This window comes from Gobius niger (assembly GCF_951799975.1).
Source record: "Gobius niger genome assembly, chromosome: 8".
Lineage (NCBI taxonomy): Eukaryota > Metazoa > Chordata > Actinopteri > Gobiiformes > Gobiidae > Gobius > Gobius niger.
This window is the reverse complement of record NC_136859.1, coordinates 35,887,820-35,908,560: the sequence shown is the minus strand read 5'-3', so window position 1 is coordinate 35,908,560 and position 20,741 is coordinate 35,887,820. Positions and strand designations below refer to the sequence as shown.

Below are 20,741 nucleotides of genomic sequence, written 5' to 3'. Positions count from 1 at the left end.
CGCGATACACTTTAAGTAAAGAAGCCTTATAAATATACCTAATCGATATGCCTCTGAATATGCCCTTTTTTCATTCAGTCCAATTATTTGAAAGTGTTACTTTGTATTTATTTTTCATAGTAACCGTGTGACTCAGCTGAGCTGTAGTTGTTTATTCATTCCTAAATTCAACCTTTAATGAGAAACAGTAACACACAAATCTCTGGCGTCATGCTGCCTTACTATGGCGTTCTCCCTCTTGCTAAACGCAGGACACTCTGCATAGCACGTTCTACTACTGAACCATTGGGTGCAGTATTTAGTCAGTGGACTCGTCTCACTGAGGGCTCGCTGTCTGTTTTGAACCTGTGTTTTTAGCAGCAGCTCGATCTTGTCATGTGAAGCCAGAGATTTGCAGCAATGGATGTGTCATCCTGACTCCCGAAACCTTTTCAAATCCGTATTGCTCTGATATTTTTCCTTGAATTTGGCTGGTGGCATGGCACAGCGGGAAAGGTTTTGGAAGTGTGTCTTCCTGCTTCTTCTCCTGACAGCGTGTGCAGTTTACTGCTGCAGCTGCCGTAAATGTGTACTGTACAGCAAGGGAAATGGAGCCCGTCTCAGCAAATCCAATACATGTACTCACTACACCTTTCCACCACTGACCATCCTCACCAAACCTTTCCACCGCTGACCGTCCATATCAAACCCAAGCCCTTTTATTTTGGTTCTTTCATTAAAATATCTCAGATTTAATTAGATATCATTACATTTCAGTGTGTGTGGCTTAAAGACCTTCTACTTTAACATTAAGCATGTTTTTGCTTTTTATTTCTTCATTAACCTGGCACTGATTAGTATTTCACATAAATATTTGTACACAGATAACAGATTTAAATCCATCACAGACCGAGTTGGACATCATTCGGAGATGACAGCTTAGGCCCAGAGGAATGCCGGGATTTGCGAGCAGAAGAGAATGATGAAATTCCGCTGTGTACATTAAGCCAGTCTTTCCCTTTGAGGGGAGCTCTCGAAGATTAAAACTGAGTCATCGGAATCATTTGAAAATCACATTCTTCATGATTATTACTGAAGCAGGTTGGTCGGGCCGCTCCGGATCGCGCCTGCCAGATTGCCGTTGTCTATTGCGAAGATCCGCCACGTTTTTTTAGCAGCAGAAAATTTGCCAGTCGGAGTCGTCACATGCCAAACAATTAATCTCCATTGGAAGCAGCCGCCACAGAGAGCAGTCCTCGCCAAGCGGAGCACATTTTTTCTGAAGAGGGGTCACGACCTCCGCAGATACAATAAGCAAGTCGACAACAATAACAGGCTGTCAGCTCGCGCCCGGCCGCATTGTGGAGGCAGAGCGAGACTTTAGCAGGAAGCGGGACCCGCGAGCTTCACAATGGCACCGCGCTTCTGTGCCGCTCTGACGTCGACGCCTGCTTTACTGCACACGCTTGTCAAAAATACAAACAAAACTCATTTACTGCACTTTTGGCTGGAATTGTACTCAGAAGTTTCCCATTGTTTCCAATTTGCTTTTTGATATCGTAATTTCCCCTCATTCCTCCGGTGGATGGAATGTGTGCACATCTGAAACATGCACACGTTTATAGTACTGTGAGACATTAAAAAATCATCATTTATATCGATTACTCCTTGAAATTAGATCAGTTCAATGCGTAATTCAATATTGAACATATAATAATACATAGTGCCACACTTGGTGGTTGTGGTAAAGCTACTATAGCCACAGCTGCCCTGGGGTAGGCTGCCAGTCTGTGCCATTGGCCCCTCCCACCACCAACCACTCACTCTCACACTACATTCACCTGTTCCCAAATGGTCTCCCATCTCAAGCACAAACCAGACCTTACCAGATCTGATGGGATCAGACAGAGCAAAGCCGGGATGGCCAATATACACGAAAACGAACATAAACTTTATATTACTTAAACTTCTATTGTGTTTTTATGTCACATGAAGATTTTGTCACTTACAGATTTACTCCTGATCCCAAACCAAAGAGTGGAAAGAGTGCCCAAATGTTGTACTTACTAAGAAAGACAAAGCAGTGGAAAAAATCTTGATTAATTTTCCCAAAACTTTCCTGAAACGTTTTTATAGGAGTCTTAGTTTGGAAATGGTTTGGACACTTTCAAAAGTTAAAACTGCTTTAAAAACATGATATTATTTGGAGTGAATAAATAATGAATGAACCACTATTTAACCACCGATTATTTAATTACCTAGAAAACATGTAGCTTGAGAAATGTTACTTTCAGCCCAAAAGAAGTCAAATGAATCCCTATGTCTGTGTTAAATGCTTTCAGTTGTCACTGTAATCCTGATCCAAAGTGCCAAATATTCTACATTTAAAGGGATTATAATAGTCCCTTTTCAAGTGACACAAAAATTATTATTCATGTCCACATCATTTTACTGTAAAAATCCAAAGAATTTTCAGTTGAACGTGCCTACAAGTGCCACAGTAATAATTCAACATTCTATATATGTTACTTTTGTAAAGGATCACAAAAATGCCCATAATCTCTCTGTAAAAAAAAAAAAAAAAAAAAAAAGGGGGGGGAAATCCCATTTATTCCTTTTAATTCCCATGAAAAATGTCCGACTCTGAAAATCCAGCCCACTGACGTCAAGGTCTGCAGCGCTAATAAAAAGCCAGCAGAGGCGTTGTAACGGAGGCAGATGGAGCATAAAGAATAACCAAAAGGCAAATCACATGAAGAGCATTAAACATCTGCGCACAGGCCTCTGCAGCCTCTGGACTGCGGCTCGTCCACACGGTGTCTGTTTGGGCCTTTGGTCAAGTACATGATGATACGTGAGGATCTGCACAGCCTTACAGTGGACACAGCACTGTGGCTTACACTGGCAGTAACGCGTCAGGCCCTGAGACCCTGCTGCTAAACATGTAAACATGTCAACTTCATCTTTGCAACCTCTCCCCTTCAACTAACAATATAACAGATTTATCGCCTCGCCTGAGATTTGAACTACAAAATACAAAGTGAAATTTGAATTTTCTCCAAAATCCCCTCAGAGGAAATGTCTGTAACAAACACATCAACAAAATAAAAGCGTACAGTTAAACCTTGCTACATCATTTCGATTTTGTCGCTTGAAAATACAGACAGCACATAATAATTACACATAAATATGAAAACATGAAATGAAAGAACTTCTATATATTTATGTCAGTAATGGACATTGATTTGTAGACATTGAAATTGTTTTCTGCACTCAAGTTGTAAGTTTTACACAGACCAGCTACACTTTGGGTTTCTGTTGCCATGCTGTGACATCACTCTCATTCCCCATATGATCTGAGTGCATGAGCGATATAATATCACGTGATACTTGACATCTTCTCACTGAACAGTAACACTATGTGCTCCAAGTGCAGGACTTATTCCAGACTTTTTGTTTATGGCTTATGCTTTGTGGAGACAGCAGCATGAGTACATAGTACTTAGTTTTTAATGTTTACCATGTTCGGACTCATTTCCCCTCATACTGTATTGATCAATCAGTGAAATGTTATTTTTTCATATTAAATTAATAAATATAGCTTTTATTAAAGGTGAATTCTTAAGTTTTCAGCCGGTCAAAGTGGGACATATTTGAGTAAAGTCTCAGAGCAGCTGCCCACACTCGTTTCTAGCTCCCACAGGCCCTCCTGAACATCCCGACTGTTTACGTGAGGTAATAAGATGGCCGTTTCAGTGGGATTGTAGCCATGGGCTAATTTCCGTCCATGTCCCTCGCTCACACTCTGAAACAAACACTCTCATTCATCCCGGCCTATAGATGTGTCTAAAACACATTCTGCTGCAGTTTGGGTTGAAACGCAGAAATGTGTCCGATTGTGTCCAGCGTAGGAATGTCCACTGATGTCCACAGGCTTGATGTAACGTTCTTAAATAATGGAATATATGCAGAATGGTAGCGTTTATGGCATATAGAATATAAATCAAATGAAATGTGACTTTCTGTGACCTGTATGATGAAGGTTTGGGATGGCTGTACAGCGGATTGTTGGTTTAGTGTTTTGCAGTATTGTGGGGGGGTATGTGCAGACAGGCAGCCTCCCCACACACAGGCCCGTTGTTTACCGCTCTCCTGTGGACGCGCCGCGGCAGATGGAGAGAATGCACAGAGGACACAAACACTGCAGCTGAAGCGAGATAAACACGCGGCAGCCGCACCTACATGCGTCTGATTCCATCAATTATAAGAGCTTGATTGAGATTTAATTCAGAGCTGGGCTTTAATTGCTAATATCAAAGCATAATTAAGATGATAAATCATGAGTGATCTTATTGAATTATGGATTGAAATAGCGGAGAACCTGCAAATTGTCTGTGTCAGCTAAATAAGTGTTGTTAATTGGCCTAGAAGTTTGCTTTAGGTTTTTAATGAAAATGAACAAATTGTTCTCTGTAAAGAGCTTTACAAACAGCTCGTGTTGTTTGTTTGGTGCGTTTGCATCATCGTTAGTGGAGAAAATAGTGTGGGCTTAATCACTATCTAATACTTAACAGTACACAACAATTACTGCACAGGACTGAAGCCTATGGATTCTTTTATACATTCAACTGTGAGGGAAGACCAGTACAAATGTCCCCGTCCAGAGAGAAGGATTGCTCCAGTCCTCATCTGTACTGGGTTCTTTAGAGCATGGGTTCTCAACGAGTTTGGTTCCGGGGCCCACCATGACCAGAGGATGACCAGCCACGACCCAAAACAGAATTGAAAGAGCTATGTGTGATGTAAAATACTGTATTTTTCATACAGAATATTGTTGAATAAGCATGTACTAAATCTAAAAAACAGAAATCATGATAAAAGCAATCAATAGTTACAGACTTAGATTTGTCAAACCATTTGTGAATGATTTGAAATTATACTTCTCTCATCCTTGATTGTGGAGCGCAGGGGGGGGGGGGGTGGAAGTGGGTTCAGCTTCCTGATGGTTAGCCTGATGGATAAAACTGTAGTCTCCTTCCTGAAGGCATGACCTTGAAGAGACTGTGAGATGGGTGCGTAGGGTCTCTGTGATTCTGACAGGTCTGCGGGTGAAACAGGTGGAGTATTGTTTATTGTTTATTAATGGATCCCCGTTAGTCCGTACCATACAATAGTAAAGACTATTCTTCCTGGGGTCTTCCTGGGTTCCTGGGAGTACATGTCCTTAGTGACTTAGGTAGAGTTTCTATATTTTCTCAGTATGAGAAATGTTTTCTGGGAAAGGCTCGTGACTCATTGAAAGTGTTTCACGACCCACTTTTGGGTCCTGACTCACCAGCTGAGAAACAATGCTGTAGAGCATTTGTGCTCATTTCAAATGTGTCCACATGTCATTAACTAATGACCATTGGATCAGTTTGGGACTTTTCAAATGCAATTATATCAGATTTGTTCCTCTGGCAGTGAATGTAAATGATCTGAGGCTCTTTCAAACCGAAGTTCATCGTTTTTAGTTTCTTCTTTTACTTTATTTAGATTCTATGAGTAGACCAAAAATATTTGAAGAGTTTAGTCATCGTTAACTACTTTTAATTTGTCTAATTTTAGTCAACAAAGATATTACAGACAAAATGAACACTGCTGGACAAAACACTGCCAAACACTGAATGTATAATTTGTATGTGTTTGTATTTTGACTGTTACAGCAGAACAACTTAACTACTCATGCCCCTAGAGGCCATAAGCGCCACTACAGGTGTCGTAGCATGTTGCGTTTTTTTACTCATTAACTGTCTGTGAGAGTAAATACTACGCTGACAGAAAAGACAAAGGGAGAGAGGGGTGTTGTACATTGTGCCACACTCAGTGACACAATGGAGATCGTTTTTTTCACTCAAACTTGGCTGTACTTACTGCTAAAGTGGCGCTAGCCCGCAGTTAGCTTTGCCTGTTAGCTTCTTCTTCATGATTCTATTAGTGTGTATTGCGGGGGAAGTTTTCTGGCCAGAGACACCAGGGGGAGATGAAAGACCCCCCCCAATCATCAACACTTGTATTACCCCCAGAGGGACTACGGAAAGGATTTATCGAGGTAAACAAGTTACATAGTTCTTCTTTAAATCCACGCCAAACCGCTGCCAATACTTTGGGAATGGCTTTGTCCACAACCATTTTAACCAATATAGCTTTCATTTGGGCACCTCAGCGTTGATATTCTTACTTATTACAACTTAAAATAATGTATTTGCACTTTGATTGAGGGCTGTGTTGGTCTACATTTGAATCAGCCTGAAGCAGAAAATCCAACATCTCCAGCGTAAAATCCTTATCCAGGTCTGTTTCTGATGTGGGAACTATGTTGTAACTTGGTTAAAAGCCCCAAAAAAGCGTCATTTGCATGATACGTCTGCTTTAAAGGAATACAGTGGTGATACTTTGGAGACTAAATGCTGCTGTACAGGACACTTGCCTTCGGTCGGTTGCAGATAGTGAGTGGTCAGTGGGTGCTCTGCGTGGAACGCCCAGGGGCAGGTTCCAGGTCTGGCAGAAAGGCCCAAATTGATGGACATCTGTTGGATTTATTTTGCTTGTTGATTTGCTGGTGACCGGGTTGAGCCTGATGTGGCTGATAAGAGTAAATGCGATTATAGGGGGAGGTGTTTCCCGGGCCGTGTGACCGTCTGAGCAGGCGGCGGATGGAGAATGCACCGCCTGTGCGCTCTGATTGGCAGCGTGTGACACCGCCGCGGGTCCCTCTATATCTCAGTTTCACTTTTTTTATGTCCATACGGTTATTTAGTGAGAGGGTACTAACCAGCGGCTTTTAAAGGCGAGCAAACGCGGAAAAATGTCAAATTCAGACTTATTTCATTTTACCGAGTGTTTGCTCATGGGCAAAGCTAGCAGCACGTCATCTGCACATGGCATGATCAAACCTGAAATACAGGACGTTTCAAACGGTAAATCTACTTTACAGGTTGCACTCGGTATTTAGCACCTGTCCTGATAAATGACTCACCAAGAGTCCAAACAGCATTTTAAATGAGGCTCGAGACTGAAGCTACTTTTTGTTGCCTTTATTGAGCCTTGAGAGTGAAGCAGAATCTTGACAGAATGAGCCATGTGCTCTTAGCTTCACTATTGTTTGTATTCACAAGTAATGCTTTGTAGTGGAGGCAATTGGAGCATTCCGAAACCATGCAAAACTGTCAGTTTGCTGCTTTAGGACTATACGTGGTTAAGATCAGAAGTAAAGCATGGCAGGTCCACTTTAAGGTAATGTTTTCCGGAGGTGCGCTTGGTTAAAAAAGACACTTCAACTTCTCCTCGTTTGAAAGCTAAGAACCTCCAGAGCTTTAGCTACCAGAGGCTGCACTAGTACTAATCAGGACCTGAGAGAGTCCTTTTGTGCTCATTTCCAAACTGGTTTCTGTTTTTCTGCGCGGCCGCTGAAGCATTGGCAGCGTCTCTCCATCTCGCACATCCATCGCACTATTGAACTCCCACAGGTTCTTAGTTTGAAGAGTCTATTAGCCTCGTGAATCAGCACCTCGTGACCCGGTCAGGCTGCCCCGCTGTGTGAACAAAAGGCCCTGGGCAGCATCAACGCTAATGACTTGTTTTAGATGAATGTGAAACGAGGCGGCGGTGACCCAGAGGGGGGCAGATTACGGAGCAATAATGTCACAGGTGTGTGCCGACACTGTCCTCGCCTCACACCGCCTCACACCGCCTCACACCGCCTCATACTGCCTCATACCGCCTCACACCGCCTCATACTGCCTCATACCCCCTCATACCGCCTCATACCCCCTCACACCGCCTCATACTGCCTCATACTGCCTCATACTGCCTCATACCCCCTCACACCGCCTCATACTGCCTCATACCCCCTCATACCGCCTCACACCGCCTCATACCCCCTCATACCGCCTCATACCGCCTAATACCGCCTCACACCGCCTCATACTGCCTCATACCCCCTCATACCGCCTCATACCCCCTCACACCGCCTCATACTGCCTCATACTGCCTCATACTGCCTCATACCGCCTCACACCGCCTCATACTGCCTCATACCCCCTCATACCGCCTCACACCGCCTCATACCGCCTCATACCGCCTCATACTGCCTCATACTGCCTCATACCCCCTCATACCGCCTCATACCTCCTCATACCCCCTCACACCGCCTCATACCCCCTCATACTGCCTCATACTGCCTCATACCGCCTCATACTGCCTCATACCCCCTCATACCGCCTCATACCCCCTCATACCCCCTCACACCGCCTCATACTGCCTCATACTGCCTCATACTGCCTCATACTGCCTCACATCGCCTCACACCGCCTCATACCCCCTCATACCGCCTCATACTGCCTCATACTGCCTCATACTGCCTCATACTGCCTCATACTGCCTCATACCGCCTCACACCGCCTCACACCGCCTCATACCGCCTCATACTGCCTCACACCGCCTCACACCGCCTCATACTGCCTCACACCGCCTCATACTCCCTCATACTGCCTCACACCGCCTCATACTGCCTCACACCGCCTCATACTGCCTCACACCGCCTCATACCCCCTCATACCGCCTCATACCCCCTCATACCCCCTCACACCGCCTCATACCGCCTCATACTGCCTCATACTGCCTCATACTGCCTCATACTGCCTCATACTGCCTCATACCGCCTCACACCGCCTCATACTGCCTCATACTGCCTCACACCGCCTCATACTGCCTCACACCGCCTCACACCGCCTCATACTGCCTCACACCGCCTCATACTCCCTCATACTGCCTCACACCGCCTCATACTGCCTTATACCGCCTCATACCCTCTCATACCGCCTAATACCGCCTCATACTGCCTTATACTCCCTCATACTGCCTCATACCCCCTCATACTGCCTCATACCCCCTCACACCGCCTCATACTGCCTCATACTGCCTCATACTGCCTCATACCGCCTCACACCGCCTCATACTGCCTCATACCCCCTCATACCGCCTCACACCGCCTCATACCGCCTCATACCGCCTCATACTGCCTCATACTGCCTCATACCCCCTCATACCGCCTCATACCTCCTCATACCCCCTCACACCGCCTCATACCCCCTCATACTGCCTCATACTGCCTCATACCGCCTCATACTGCCTCATACCCCCTCATACCGCCTCATACCCCCTCATACCCCCTCACACCGCCTCATACTGCCTCATACTGCCTCATACTGCCTCATACTGCCTCACATCGCCTCACACCGCCTCATACCCCCTCATACCGCCTCATACTGCCTCATACTGCCTCATACTGCCTCATACTGCCTCATACTGCCTCATACCGCCTCACACCGCCTCACACCGCCTCATACCGCCTCATACTGCCTCACACCGCCTCACACCGCCTCATACTGCCTCACACCGCCTCATACTCCCTCATACTGCCTCACACCGCCTCATACTGCCTCACACCGCCTCATACTGCCTCACACCGCCTCATACCCCCTCATACCGCCTCATACCCCCTCATACCCCCTCACACCGCCTCATACCGCCTCATACTGCCTCATACTGCCTCATACTGCCTCATACTGCCTCATACTGCCTCATACCGCCTCACACCGCCTCATACTGCCTCATACTGCCTCACACCGCCTCATACTGCCTCACACCGCCTCACACCGCCTCATACTGCCTCACACCGCCTCATACTCCCTCATACTGCCTAATACCGCCTCATACTGCCTTATACCGCCTCATACCCTCTCATACCGCCTAATACCGCCTCATACTGCCTTATACCGCCTCATACCCTCTCATACCGCCTAATATCGCCTCACACCGCCTCATACTCCCTCATACTGCCTCATACCCCCTCATACTGCCTCACACCGCCTCATACCCCCTCATATCGCCTCACACCGCCTCATACTGCCTCACACCGCCTCATACCCTCTCATACCGCCTAATACCGCCTCATACTGCCTTATACCGCCTCACACCGCCTCATACCCCCTCATACCGCCTAATATCGCCTCATACTGCCTTATACCGCCTCATACCGCCTTATACCGCCTCATACCCCCTCATACCGCCTAATATCGCCTCATACTGCCTCATACCCCCTCATACCGCCTAATACCACCTCATACCGCCTCATACTGCCTCACACCGCCTCATACCCTCTCATACCGCCTCATACTGCCTTATACCGCCTCACACCGCCTCATACCCCCTCATACCGCCTAATATCGCCTCATACTGCCTCATACTGCCTTATACCGCCTCATACCGCCTTATACCGCCTCATACCGCCTTATACCGCCTCATACCCCCTCATACTGCCTTATACCGCCTCATACCGCCTAATATCGCCTCATACTGCCTCATACTGCCTTATACCGCCTCATACCGCCTTATACCGCCTCATACCGCCTTATACCGCCTCATACCCCCTCATACTGCCTTATACCGCCTCATACCGCCTTATACCGCCTCATACTGCCTCATACCCCCTCATACCGCCTAATATCGCCTCATACTGCCTCATACCCCCTCATACCGCCTCATACCCCCTCACACCGCCTCACACCGCCTCATACCGCCTCGTCTGTGGCACTGGGAGGCAGATGATATGGAACGGACCACGCGTTTTTACCACTAGTTTGAGAAGATTAAATGAGAAAGTAGAGTAAACTGGTAAAACCTACGTCAGGGTAACAAAGCCTTAAAATCAAGTTTAGATCATCAATTTAAACTGTGTTTTTTAATCTTTCACCGGATTTCACAAATGATATGCTGTTTCACACCAAAACACAGAGCAGATGCATTCCTATTTGTGTGCAATATGAATGATCAAATACTATATTTTCGATGCCAGAATTGAAACTAATCAATGCCTTTATTACTTCTAAAGATTTATAAGAAATATTGTAAATCTGACAGAAAACACGTCTCATTGTGAACTTATTATGTTTAAACCTGCGTGCCTCCAAACACTTCCTGCTCCACTCTCGGAATATACGTTATTATCATTGTGATAATTGACTAAAACATTATAAATACATTACGTACTACTAAATGGAAACCAAATTCGCGAGTGATTTGTTTTTTCATCATACTGTGTCAAAACTAGGCTCAAATGGAACTAAATTAGGAAAACCCTGATGAAAAGGGAGAACTTTGCTCATTGTTGTTGTTGCAGACTTTTACCATCCAAAATGAATCCCAGTCAGACGGTTGTTGTGGCTTCTTGTGATTGCCATAACAATCATTTGCCTTTGTATTATCCAAGAATGCAGACATGAATTCCTACCATATTGCGTCTATGTTAAACTGTTTAAAGTGCGTCGAAGCTGACTTTTTTTCCCCGACGGCATGGAGTCAGAAGAAGAGCGGCGCTGTTTGTTCCTGAAGGGCCCTTAATGACGCGCTCCACAGGCGCCGCTGAAGAGCCCTACACCCGCTTTGTGGACGGAGTTGGACACTTTCACACAAGGGCAGCAACTTCCATGGTGCTTGTCTGCGGCTGTGAAGAGCTTAAAATGTCATTAAACAAAAAGAGGAACACGCATTTGGATTGGCCGAAAATATTAAGCACTTGCAGCGGCTAATACAGCGAGAGGACTGGTAAATACACGCAACGACTCTCAGCGACTGTTGTCCAGAGAACGCCACGGGTTTTTCATTTCAGCTCAAGTGGAAACATAATGTTGTTCACGAAGTGGCTCGTTTTAGTGTTGTCTGAGTTAACTTTATGGAGAAACTTTACAGATTACATGGTTCCTGTGGGGCAGGAGAAAGCACTGGAAGCCGTTAAATTAGCTGCGGTTTTGCTAATATTGTACAGTTTTTGGTCTAAAGCTTTTTGCACAGTTAATTTAATGACTTTTAATGGATTTTAGTTTTTAATAGTGAAAGTTTCCATTTCTCTCCACAATTGATGCGCTCAAACCCACAGGCCCAACTCAAACTTTGGCCTTCGGAAAAGTCCAAATGCCGCAAAGCTTGTTTTTTGTTAATTTGACAAGTTGGATTGGAAACTTCCTGTCCCCGCTGCCCACTGTCCACACAATCAGGCCCTCGAATGTGCCACGGCCGCGTCCACCGAGTGGCGACCAAACGGCTGTTAACCACACCGCGCGCCCCAAAGCCCCGACAAGCCTTCAGCTTCGTCGTCTCCGCTTCCGCCGGTGCCAAAAGTGGCGCTCGGAAACTGTAAACGAAGAGAATAGGATCAGACGCCAACGTTTGACTAATAACCAGAGACTTTATTCCTCAAATGGACTGTCTGGCAGCGGGACGAGGGTTCACGGCGCGCCCGTGTGTGTTGTTGGCCGCGGCTCTCGGGGCCTAATCCTGCCGGTTTTGGGAGTGTTTGCTTTGGATTACCGCGCGCTCGGTGCTGGGGAGCTGTTTCGCTGGCGCCTTCCTCTCCCTCCTTCATTCTCCGCCGAATCAGCCCCAACGTGAGCGCCATCCAAATCCCTCCGCGTGCAAATTAAAAAGGCAACAATAAACGTGGCACAGGAACAAGGTGGGCAGGCGAGCGCGGCGGGAGACTCGATGGGGCGCGGGACATCGGACTGTGGAGTTATCTCCGGAGTACAGCAGGCCTCCGCGGCTCTGGACCCCTTTGTGCCTGTGTGAGGAGGGAAGAGGTGGTGGTGGGGTAATCCAGAGCACATGGAAGGTGCTGCCCCTCGCTGGCCGGGGGATTACAGCGTGCCACTCTGCCAGGACGCACCGCACACGCCTCGCCACGATTGGTCTTATTATGTCTTAGTTCAGTCAATTAAAAGATATTGAGCAGAAACAGAAAAAGACTCTTTTGTGGGGTCTGATTAAAGCTTTGACTTAAAGGCCTGAAAGACGGCATGAGTAAATAAAACTGTTTCAGAACATTCCAAACTCATTCCTAACTTCTACATTTTTCATAGGGATGAGTTTATCAGCACTTTTTCCAGAGCCACTGTCCCAGAAATGCTAACAAACTAACATCCATCCATCCATCCATCCATTTTCTCCGGGTCGCGGAGGCAGCAGTCTCAGCAGAGATGCCCAGACTTCCTGATCCACACACCTCCTCCAGCTGTTCTGGGGGGATGCGGAGGCGACACCAGGCCAGCTCGGAGACATAGTCCCACCTGCGTTTCCTGGGTCTTCCACGAGGTCTTGTCCCACTAGGACATGCCTGGAACACTTCTTGAGGGAGGCGACCAGGAGGCATCCGAAACAGATGCCCTAGCCACCTCAGCTGCTCCTTTCGACTCTACTTCGAGCTCCTCCCGGGTAACTGAGCTCCTCACTTGATCTCGAAGGGTGCGCCCAGCCACCCTGTGAAGGAAGCTCATTTCGGGCGCTTGTATTTTCGATCTTGTCCTTACGGTCATTACCCAAATCTCATGACCATAGGTGAGGGTGTGAACGTAGATCGATTGGTAAATCGAGAGCTTTGCCCCGACTCAGCTCCCTCTTCACCACGACAGACCGATACAGTCCAAACAAACTAAAAGGTTCATGAAACTGAGACAAAGTGAGAACCACTCTCCCTCGTATGATGCGATGCCGTCTGTATCTATGTTGTACAATATTCAACAATATTCTGTCTCAGCCCTTTACCTTTCATATTTCACCATTTCCTCTCCAGGGAAGTGTTGACAGTAAATATATGTTTGAGGGATTTAACTACAGAAATATCCCCACATTACGCAACAGAGTCAAGACCCAAGTCCAAAGTTCTATGCTTTGAGCTACAAGGTACAATCTCAATTCTCCCCCTTAGCACGTGGCCTTTTTATTTTAAACATACTTTATTGATCTACGACCATATCTGAGCTTGTTGTATGCAGACAGATTACCTTAGGCCTCTTTTTAATGTGTGGAGAAGGGCAGGGGGCTGAAAGAAAAGAGAAGTGGGATTGGGCCCAAGTCCTTTTGCCGAATAGTCACTGGCACTCCTCCATTGGCACCTCTTGATCCTGTGTTGTTGAGCTGTGTTTCAAAGGCCCTGTTGTGTGTCTCCATCAGGGCTGGCTATGTGAGCTGCTGCGGTGGAAGGAGGACCCCACCCCGGAGAACCGCACGCTGTGGGAGAATATCTCCACCATCCGCCGCTTCCTCAACCTGTCCCAGGGCGAGCGCGACGCCATCTACGAGCAGGAGAGCAGCGCCATGCAGCAGCACCACAGTGAGCGGCCCCAGCACCTGCTGCACATCAGCCAGGAGCAGATGCAGGTCAGTCACAACATTTCACCTGGTACAAAATGCCTTTAACAAAACTCCTCTCAGACCTGACTCCTAACTTCACCAGCTCGTCTCAGGGAAATGCTGCTGCTTTTGCCAAAAGTGAGGTTCAAATACATGCTTCAGTTGAAAACCCACTGCACAAATGGCCTTGTGTGGAGTTGAGTGTTAGGAGCACGTTTGGTGTCGTGGCTTGTTTTGAGTTTTATACATTTACATTTAAAGTTTTTATGTCTTTTAATATCAGAGAGACCAAATATTTGTATAAATACTAGGGCTGTCAACATTAATCACGATTAATCACATTAATTAAATTAATATTTTAATTTTGTCCTTATATTCTACTTCATGAACCTAAAAGTTTGCAGTTTCTGTCCAAAAGGTTCAGCACAAAAGAAAATGTCTCTAAAAAGTGAGTTATCAGTCCCGGGATCTTCAGAAATGGCTGAAGATCCCGGTTATCAGCTGTTGGGCTTTTCACATAAATATGAAACTGTGGATTTGGTAGATGAAATGTGCAATCAGTAATCACGTGCTTTAAATGTAAGTGTTTTATGCTGGATAAGTATCAAAAATTAATATAATTATTAGAAAAAAATTCACTGTGATTAATCGCATTTCACAAGTGCGATTAATCGTGATTAAAAAGAATAATCTATTGACAGCCTTAATAAATACTGACATGTTTGATATCCACTGCAATACGAAAGGCCACCAAGATGACGCTGTAATCCAAATATGGTCATTTCCTTTGTAGGAGACAGAAGCACAGACGTTACTAAAGTTTAGGGCCAACATCTTCACTTTAGTCACTCCTACAGACCCCAAACATTTGAAAGGTTTTTTCACAGGGATTTTTACAGATCTTTACTGTTTTTGAGCTTTGAACCCCAAAAGAACAAAGCAAAAATGTTTACAGATTTTCTCATTTAAAATAGTTTATTAAAAATCCTAAATCCCTCTGAGCACATCTTTGTAGCAACAAAAACATGGCTCTGTCCATTATTTATATTTTTAGGGTTCCCGGGGGGCATTGAAACGCATTAAAACTCATTAAATGGATTATGCCAAAATGAAGGCCTTAAAGGAATAGGCCACCGTTTTTACATACCAAAATATGTTCTTACCTCACTTTAGACGAGTTAATATATCCCCGTCTGGTCTTTGTCCGTGCGCTCTGCCAGGCAAACGGAGCACATACGCAGCCTCTCCCACATGTCATATAGCTCCGAAAAAGCTCACGATAGAAGCTACCAAGCTCTTCCACGTGTTCCCTATTTAAACAAAGTTACGTGAAGTGTTTTCATGCGAAGTATATTTACACAGAAATGTAACGTGTCGATTTTATAAGCAAATAAAAAGGGGGACTATATTGTGAGGCGTAATGATACGAGGAGCAAAACGTCCGCGCAGTAACTCCTAAAGGTTATTGACGGAAGTGAGTGGGGGAAGTCTTTAGGAGTTACTACGCAGACGTTTTGCTCCTCGTATCATTACGCCTCACAATATAGTGCTATAATGCTACATTTCTGTGTAAATATACTTTGCATGAAAACTCTTCACGTGACTTTATTTAAATAGGGAACACGTGGAAGAGCTTGGTAGCTTCTATCGTGAGCTTTTTCGGAGCTATGTGACATGTGGGAGAGGCTGCGTATGTGCTCCGTTTGCGTGACAGAGCGCACGGACAAAGACCAGACGGGGATATATTAACACGTCTAAAGTGAGGTAAGAACATATCTTAGTATGTAAAAACGGTGGCCTATTCCTTTAAAAGTAATTTAAGAAATCAAATTCTGACTCAAAAACTGGCATTAACTATAAAAACCCTCTCATTGACATCACATTTTTTCTGCATACATTTGTCAAAAACACTAAAACTCTGGTCTAAAAGGCATTCAGCTGCAGTTCTACACAGTCTTTTGCTCAAAAGTTTCCTGTCGTGTCCAATTTAGTTTACATGTAGTCATAACATAAAGGGTGACGTCCAGTGGTGTAGTGTATGTGATATGCAGGAATATGGAGTATAACCACCAGAAAGCCTCCACGATCACCGTAGAACTGCTACAAATTTGTTACACATTTGCGCAGTGTTATTTTCTTTCTGTCCGTTTAGAGACCAGCCCAAACTTCATAACCAGCTATTTCCGACTCTCATCCCTCTCTCTTTCTCCGTCTCTACCGACAGACACAGTTCTCTCTAAGATGCACTTGTGCACAATTGCGCACGGCTCCCATGTTGTCTGTGCACGAAACCTAACCTGAGAATAGCTGATAATGATAGAGGCTTATCAACAGTCCTCACGGCGCTGGGGGAGTCGCGTAATGACTCACGGTCAGTTCAGCGTCCCCCCATGGTAGACATTTCCCCGTCCCTCTGGAACAGCTCGTGAGAGGCTTTGGGCAAAGGCAGTGACAGGTTCGGGCTAGTCTGTATGTTACTACAGAGCGCGGGAAAGACCCACGTAGACTGTTGGAAGTGTGCGTTTTACACTCAGACACTGTCGCTGGAGGCTTGGAAGAGTCGGTAAAGTGGATGTGCCCCGCCTACAGTGCTGACAGAGCCACGCGCTCTTCTGTTCATTCAAAACATTGTCCAAAAACAGTGCGCATGGTGGTGTGTGTGCAGTGTGCAGGCGCTCACTCAACAGCCGAGAGTCCGGACCTCAGCTGATCTGATCAGAGCAGACTGGGCTTTATTCATTTAAGTTTTCATGTTGGCTTCTGTCCCACAGCCTCATTTAGCAACAACCTGTGAATTACCAATTCTATCGGCCTGTTGCTTGTTATTGAAATGATATTTACATTCATCGTTTGGTTCATAATCTATTTAATTGCCTGTGATACATTTTATATTATTAATAGTATGTGACGGGCAATCATTTTTTCAGTCCTATCTCGAGGACAGGACGTACTTTGTTGAAATTGACAACTGTGTCTCAGACAAAATTGCCATGACCTGTGGAGTCCCCCAGGGATCAATCTTGGGACCCCTCTTATTCAACTTGTACATGCTTCCATTGGGTCAGCTAATAAACAGCAACAATGTGTCGTCCTACAACTATGCAGATGACACTCAGATCTACGTGTCACTGACGGCTGGTGAACATGGGCATGTAGAACCAGGAAATACGACCATATTAGTCCAGTGCTCCGGTCTCTGCACTGGCTTCCTGTCACTCAGAGAATAGAATTAAAACAGCTCTGTATGAAGTAATACATACATTATTAAGAGGAAAATAATGCGTTTTTTGACAGATATTTTTCAACTTTGACTTAACCCCTGTGTTGGACATTAGCACGAGCTAATCTAGCATCTTCATTGTGATTGTGTCAATTCGACCAATGAGAAATGCATGTCAGAACTCTATGGAACTAATGCTTTCATCTACAACATACACAATTAAAGTGCAACTTGAGAGAGAGAAGCAGGAATAGAAAGAGGAAAATCGTATAAAGCTATGAACAAACAAACGTCGTACAGTATGATGGATTTAGCACCAAAACTACTGCATCAATGACATGTTTAGCAGAGTTAAACAGTCCACCTGTTGAGGCACAGTGTGCAGATCAATACAATAAAGGATTTGTCATCAGTGCGACAGTGTTGGCCCCGCTCATATGTGTGCGTTTAAGAAAAGAAAGCGGAGTTAACGAGGCCTAATAGAGAGCCAACATGTGGACGGCTGATAATTCCACTGATGCGTCTTGTTTGGCCACGTTTATATCCTTAACCCTGCGCATGTTGTTCACTACTCAATTCAATTAAACACACTCGCGCTGCACATGTTTTTCTCCTCTTTTTTAAAATAATACTTTACATAGAGCGCTAATATCCGAGCGCTTGTGTGTGAGCAAATCAAACAAACAGCACTTTTCTTTTTATGTCATCTCCATTTCGAGGCAATTATCCTTAAAGCCGACTTAATTACACGCACGCCAACACTTAAAAGTTGCACTCGCCGCTCTTTCACACATGTCATTATCTGAACTTCTCGGGAAAACAGAGCGGCTCTTTCCGCGGAGCAGCTGGCGCATAAAAGGGAAGGCAGAGCGGAGCGCACGCATCCGTCGAACTTCTTAATCAAGCACAATAATACGTCTTATTAGAAACTCCGTGCCGCAGCTGAGCGCTTGATTACTTATTTGGTGGCTATCCCCCGGCGCGGACACGCCGACACAAAGGCCGCTATTTAGCTGGCATAAATAAGCTAATGAGATTTCAGTGACAATCCTGCTTTGAGCGAGGAATGGGGGAATTTCGGACACTCTGGTGAATGGATAAAGCGGTGTTATTAGGTTTTTAATGCCGCGGATTAAGGGCTAACGCACTTACGAGAGCTGTCACCACGGTGCGCAGTGCGGGAAGGAATCTTTTCACAAAGCAATTGTCCCATTTTCAACATTAGCATTTCTGCTTTAAGGTTTGTGTCTATGATGGATGTATTAGAAACAGAAAAGGTCTTCCACATCGCAATGAGCGGTGAAAACAATGTGTGGCCCTTGTTTGGTTCCGGGAGATGTTTGAAGCATCAGAAAATCTGAGAAAAAGCTCAGTTCATCAGCGGCTGCATTATACACACTGATACAGCGAGAACCAGATGTTTACATACACTGTAGAAAAGACACATTTGCCTTTTTCTCAATGTCTGACATGAAACCAGAATTAACTTTTACTTTTTTCGGTAAATTAGAATTTTAAAAGATATTTTAGATATTTATAAATGTATTACAAATGTTATTGCTACTTTTTACAAAGACAGAAGTTTAGACAGTCTCTTCAAGGTATTGTCTTCAGGAAGTAGACTACGAAGGAGTGTGGGCAGTGGACATCGAAGTACCGATGCTACTTGTGAAGTTAAAAAGTAGCGCTCTGTGCCATGCTGAACACAAGGGCGACCCTGCTCTGCAGATCGGAGCTAATGGATTATTATCTCCGTCTGAACTGTATTTGAGTCAGTCAGTCCACCCTGTGATGGAGCTGTCATTGAAACCACATTTACCCTCCTCGTGCCTGCGCAGGTTTCCTCCGGTTTAAGGTCAGAGTGCCTCATGTTTGTGATGTTTGAGATGAAGCTCTTGTGCGTGGTGCTGTGTGGTGCACTAATCCAAATGTGTCCTGCTTTAAAGGCATGTGTCCCCTGTGTCTGTTCCCTCCAGGCCCAGAGCCAGCTCCAGAGCCAGCACCAGCCGCCCCTGTCCTTGCAGCTGCCCTCCCAGCCTGTCCTGCAACCTGTCCTGCCCCAGTCTGCCCTCCAACAGCTCCCACTCCCACAGCCGACCAACCTGGGGCCGCGCCTGCCCCCACGCCAGCCCTCCACGGGCTCCCCAGCTGAGCTCGACGACTCGGACGGCGCCGCCCGCGGCATGGGCTCCGCCAAAGCACGCTCAGCCGGGGCCAAGATCTCCCTTGAGGCCCTGGGCATCTTGCAGAGCTTCGTTCAGGACGTGGGGCTGTACCCCGACGAGGAGGCGGTCCACACGCTCTCAGCGCAGCTCGACCTGCCCAAACTCACCATCATTAAGTTCTTCCAGAATCAGCAGTTCTACGTCAATCAGCCGGCCCCTAAGGGGCCCCCGGGCTGTGCCAAAGGGCCCCCGGGCGGCGCCCAGGAGCCCCGGCCCCAGAGCAGCAGCAGCAGCAACAGCAGCAGCGCCGGGTCAAGCCCTGCCTTTGAGGGCGGGCTGACGGACTTTAGGGAGGTCAAGGAAATGGACGAGAGCACGCAGACCGACAACAGCAACATGTACAACGTGAAGATGGAGGAGGCCCGGGGGAGCGAGGGCCAGCCGGAGAGCGAGCCCAGCAAGGAGTAGAGAGGGTCAGGGCAGGGCTTACACTGGCACAGCACGGCCAGGGTGGGACTTACACGGCCAGGGCGGGGCTTACACAGTCAGGGCGGGGCTTACACGGCCAGGGCGGGGCTTACACGGCCAGGGCGGGGCTTACACGGGATGACTCTCAGTTCCGAATATCCGATACTAACCCAATCCCTGTTTTGGCTAGTGCCGTGTCAAATACAGCTTTCACTACACCTCAGTGAACATGGACATGCTGTACCTCATTCTGAAGGTCTTGACCTGGAGAATTCTATCGCTGAGTTGGTTTTAACGTCCGCAAACCTATTTTTGACCGACGCGCAAAACCGCATCTAGCTGCCGCTGCTAAAGCTAGCATCAACTATTCCAGGCTTTTAAAAGTAAAGTAATCAAATACTATTGGCCTCGGTTGAAGGTGTCAGTGTTTGTAATTCAGGTTAACTGATATATTTGTGATTCATGTAGTTGTTTATATGACCTAAAGCCTGTGTCATGTAGCCGAAGATATTTTGTTGAGAAATTTCCGGTGACCCTGATGTTTTTCCATGACAATTTATTCATATTGAACCCCTTGATCTGTGACATCTCATTGGAAAGATAAGACATGATTTTATTGATCTCACAAATTAACTTTTTCACTCACAGCAGCTACTTTTATGAAAGTCTCCTGGTATCGGTTA

General features: G+C 46.0%; 1 protein-coding gene across 10 annotated transcripts in view; it reads left to right on the top strand.

Annotated features, from left to right (window-relative positions):
* satb1b (SATB homeobox 1b) overlaps positions 1–20,324 on the top strand; it is a 123,932-nt gene extending 103,608 nt beyond the window's left edge. For 7 of the 10 annotated variants that reach the window (XM_079562222.1, XM_079562224.1, XM_079562223.1 and 4 more), the window contains 2 exons: positions 14,026–14,232; positions 19,402–20,323. In XM_079562222.1, coding sequence (XP_079418348.1) covers positions 14,026–14,232; positions 19,402–20,058 — 864 coding nt within the window. In that variant the 3' untranslated portion in view covers positions 20,059–20,323. Of the gene's footprint in view, positions 1–14,025; positions 14,233–19,401 lie in introns of all 10 variants that reach the window. The other 3 variants (XM_079562218.1, XM_079562225.1, XM_079562226.1) reach the window with 1 other exon arrangement.
* Positions 20,325–20,741: the final 417 nt, after the last annotated feature.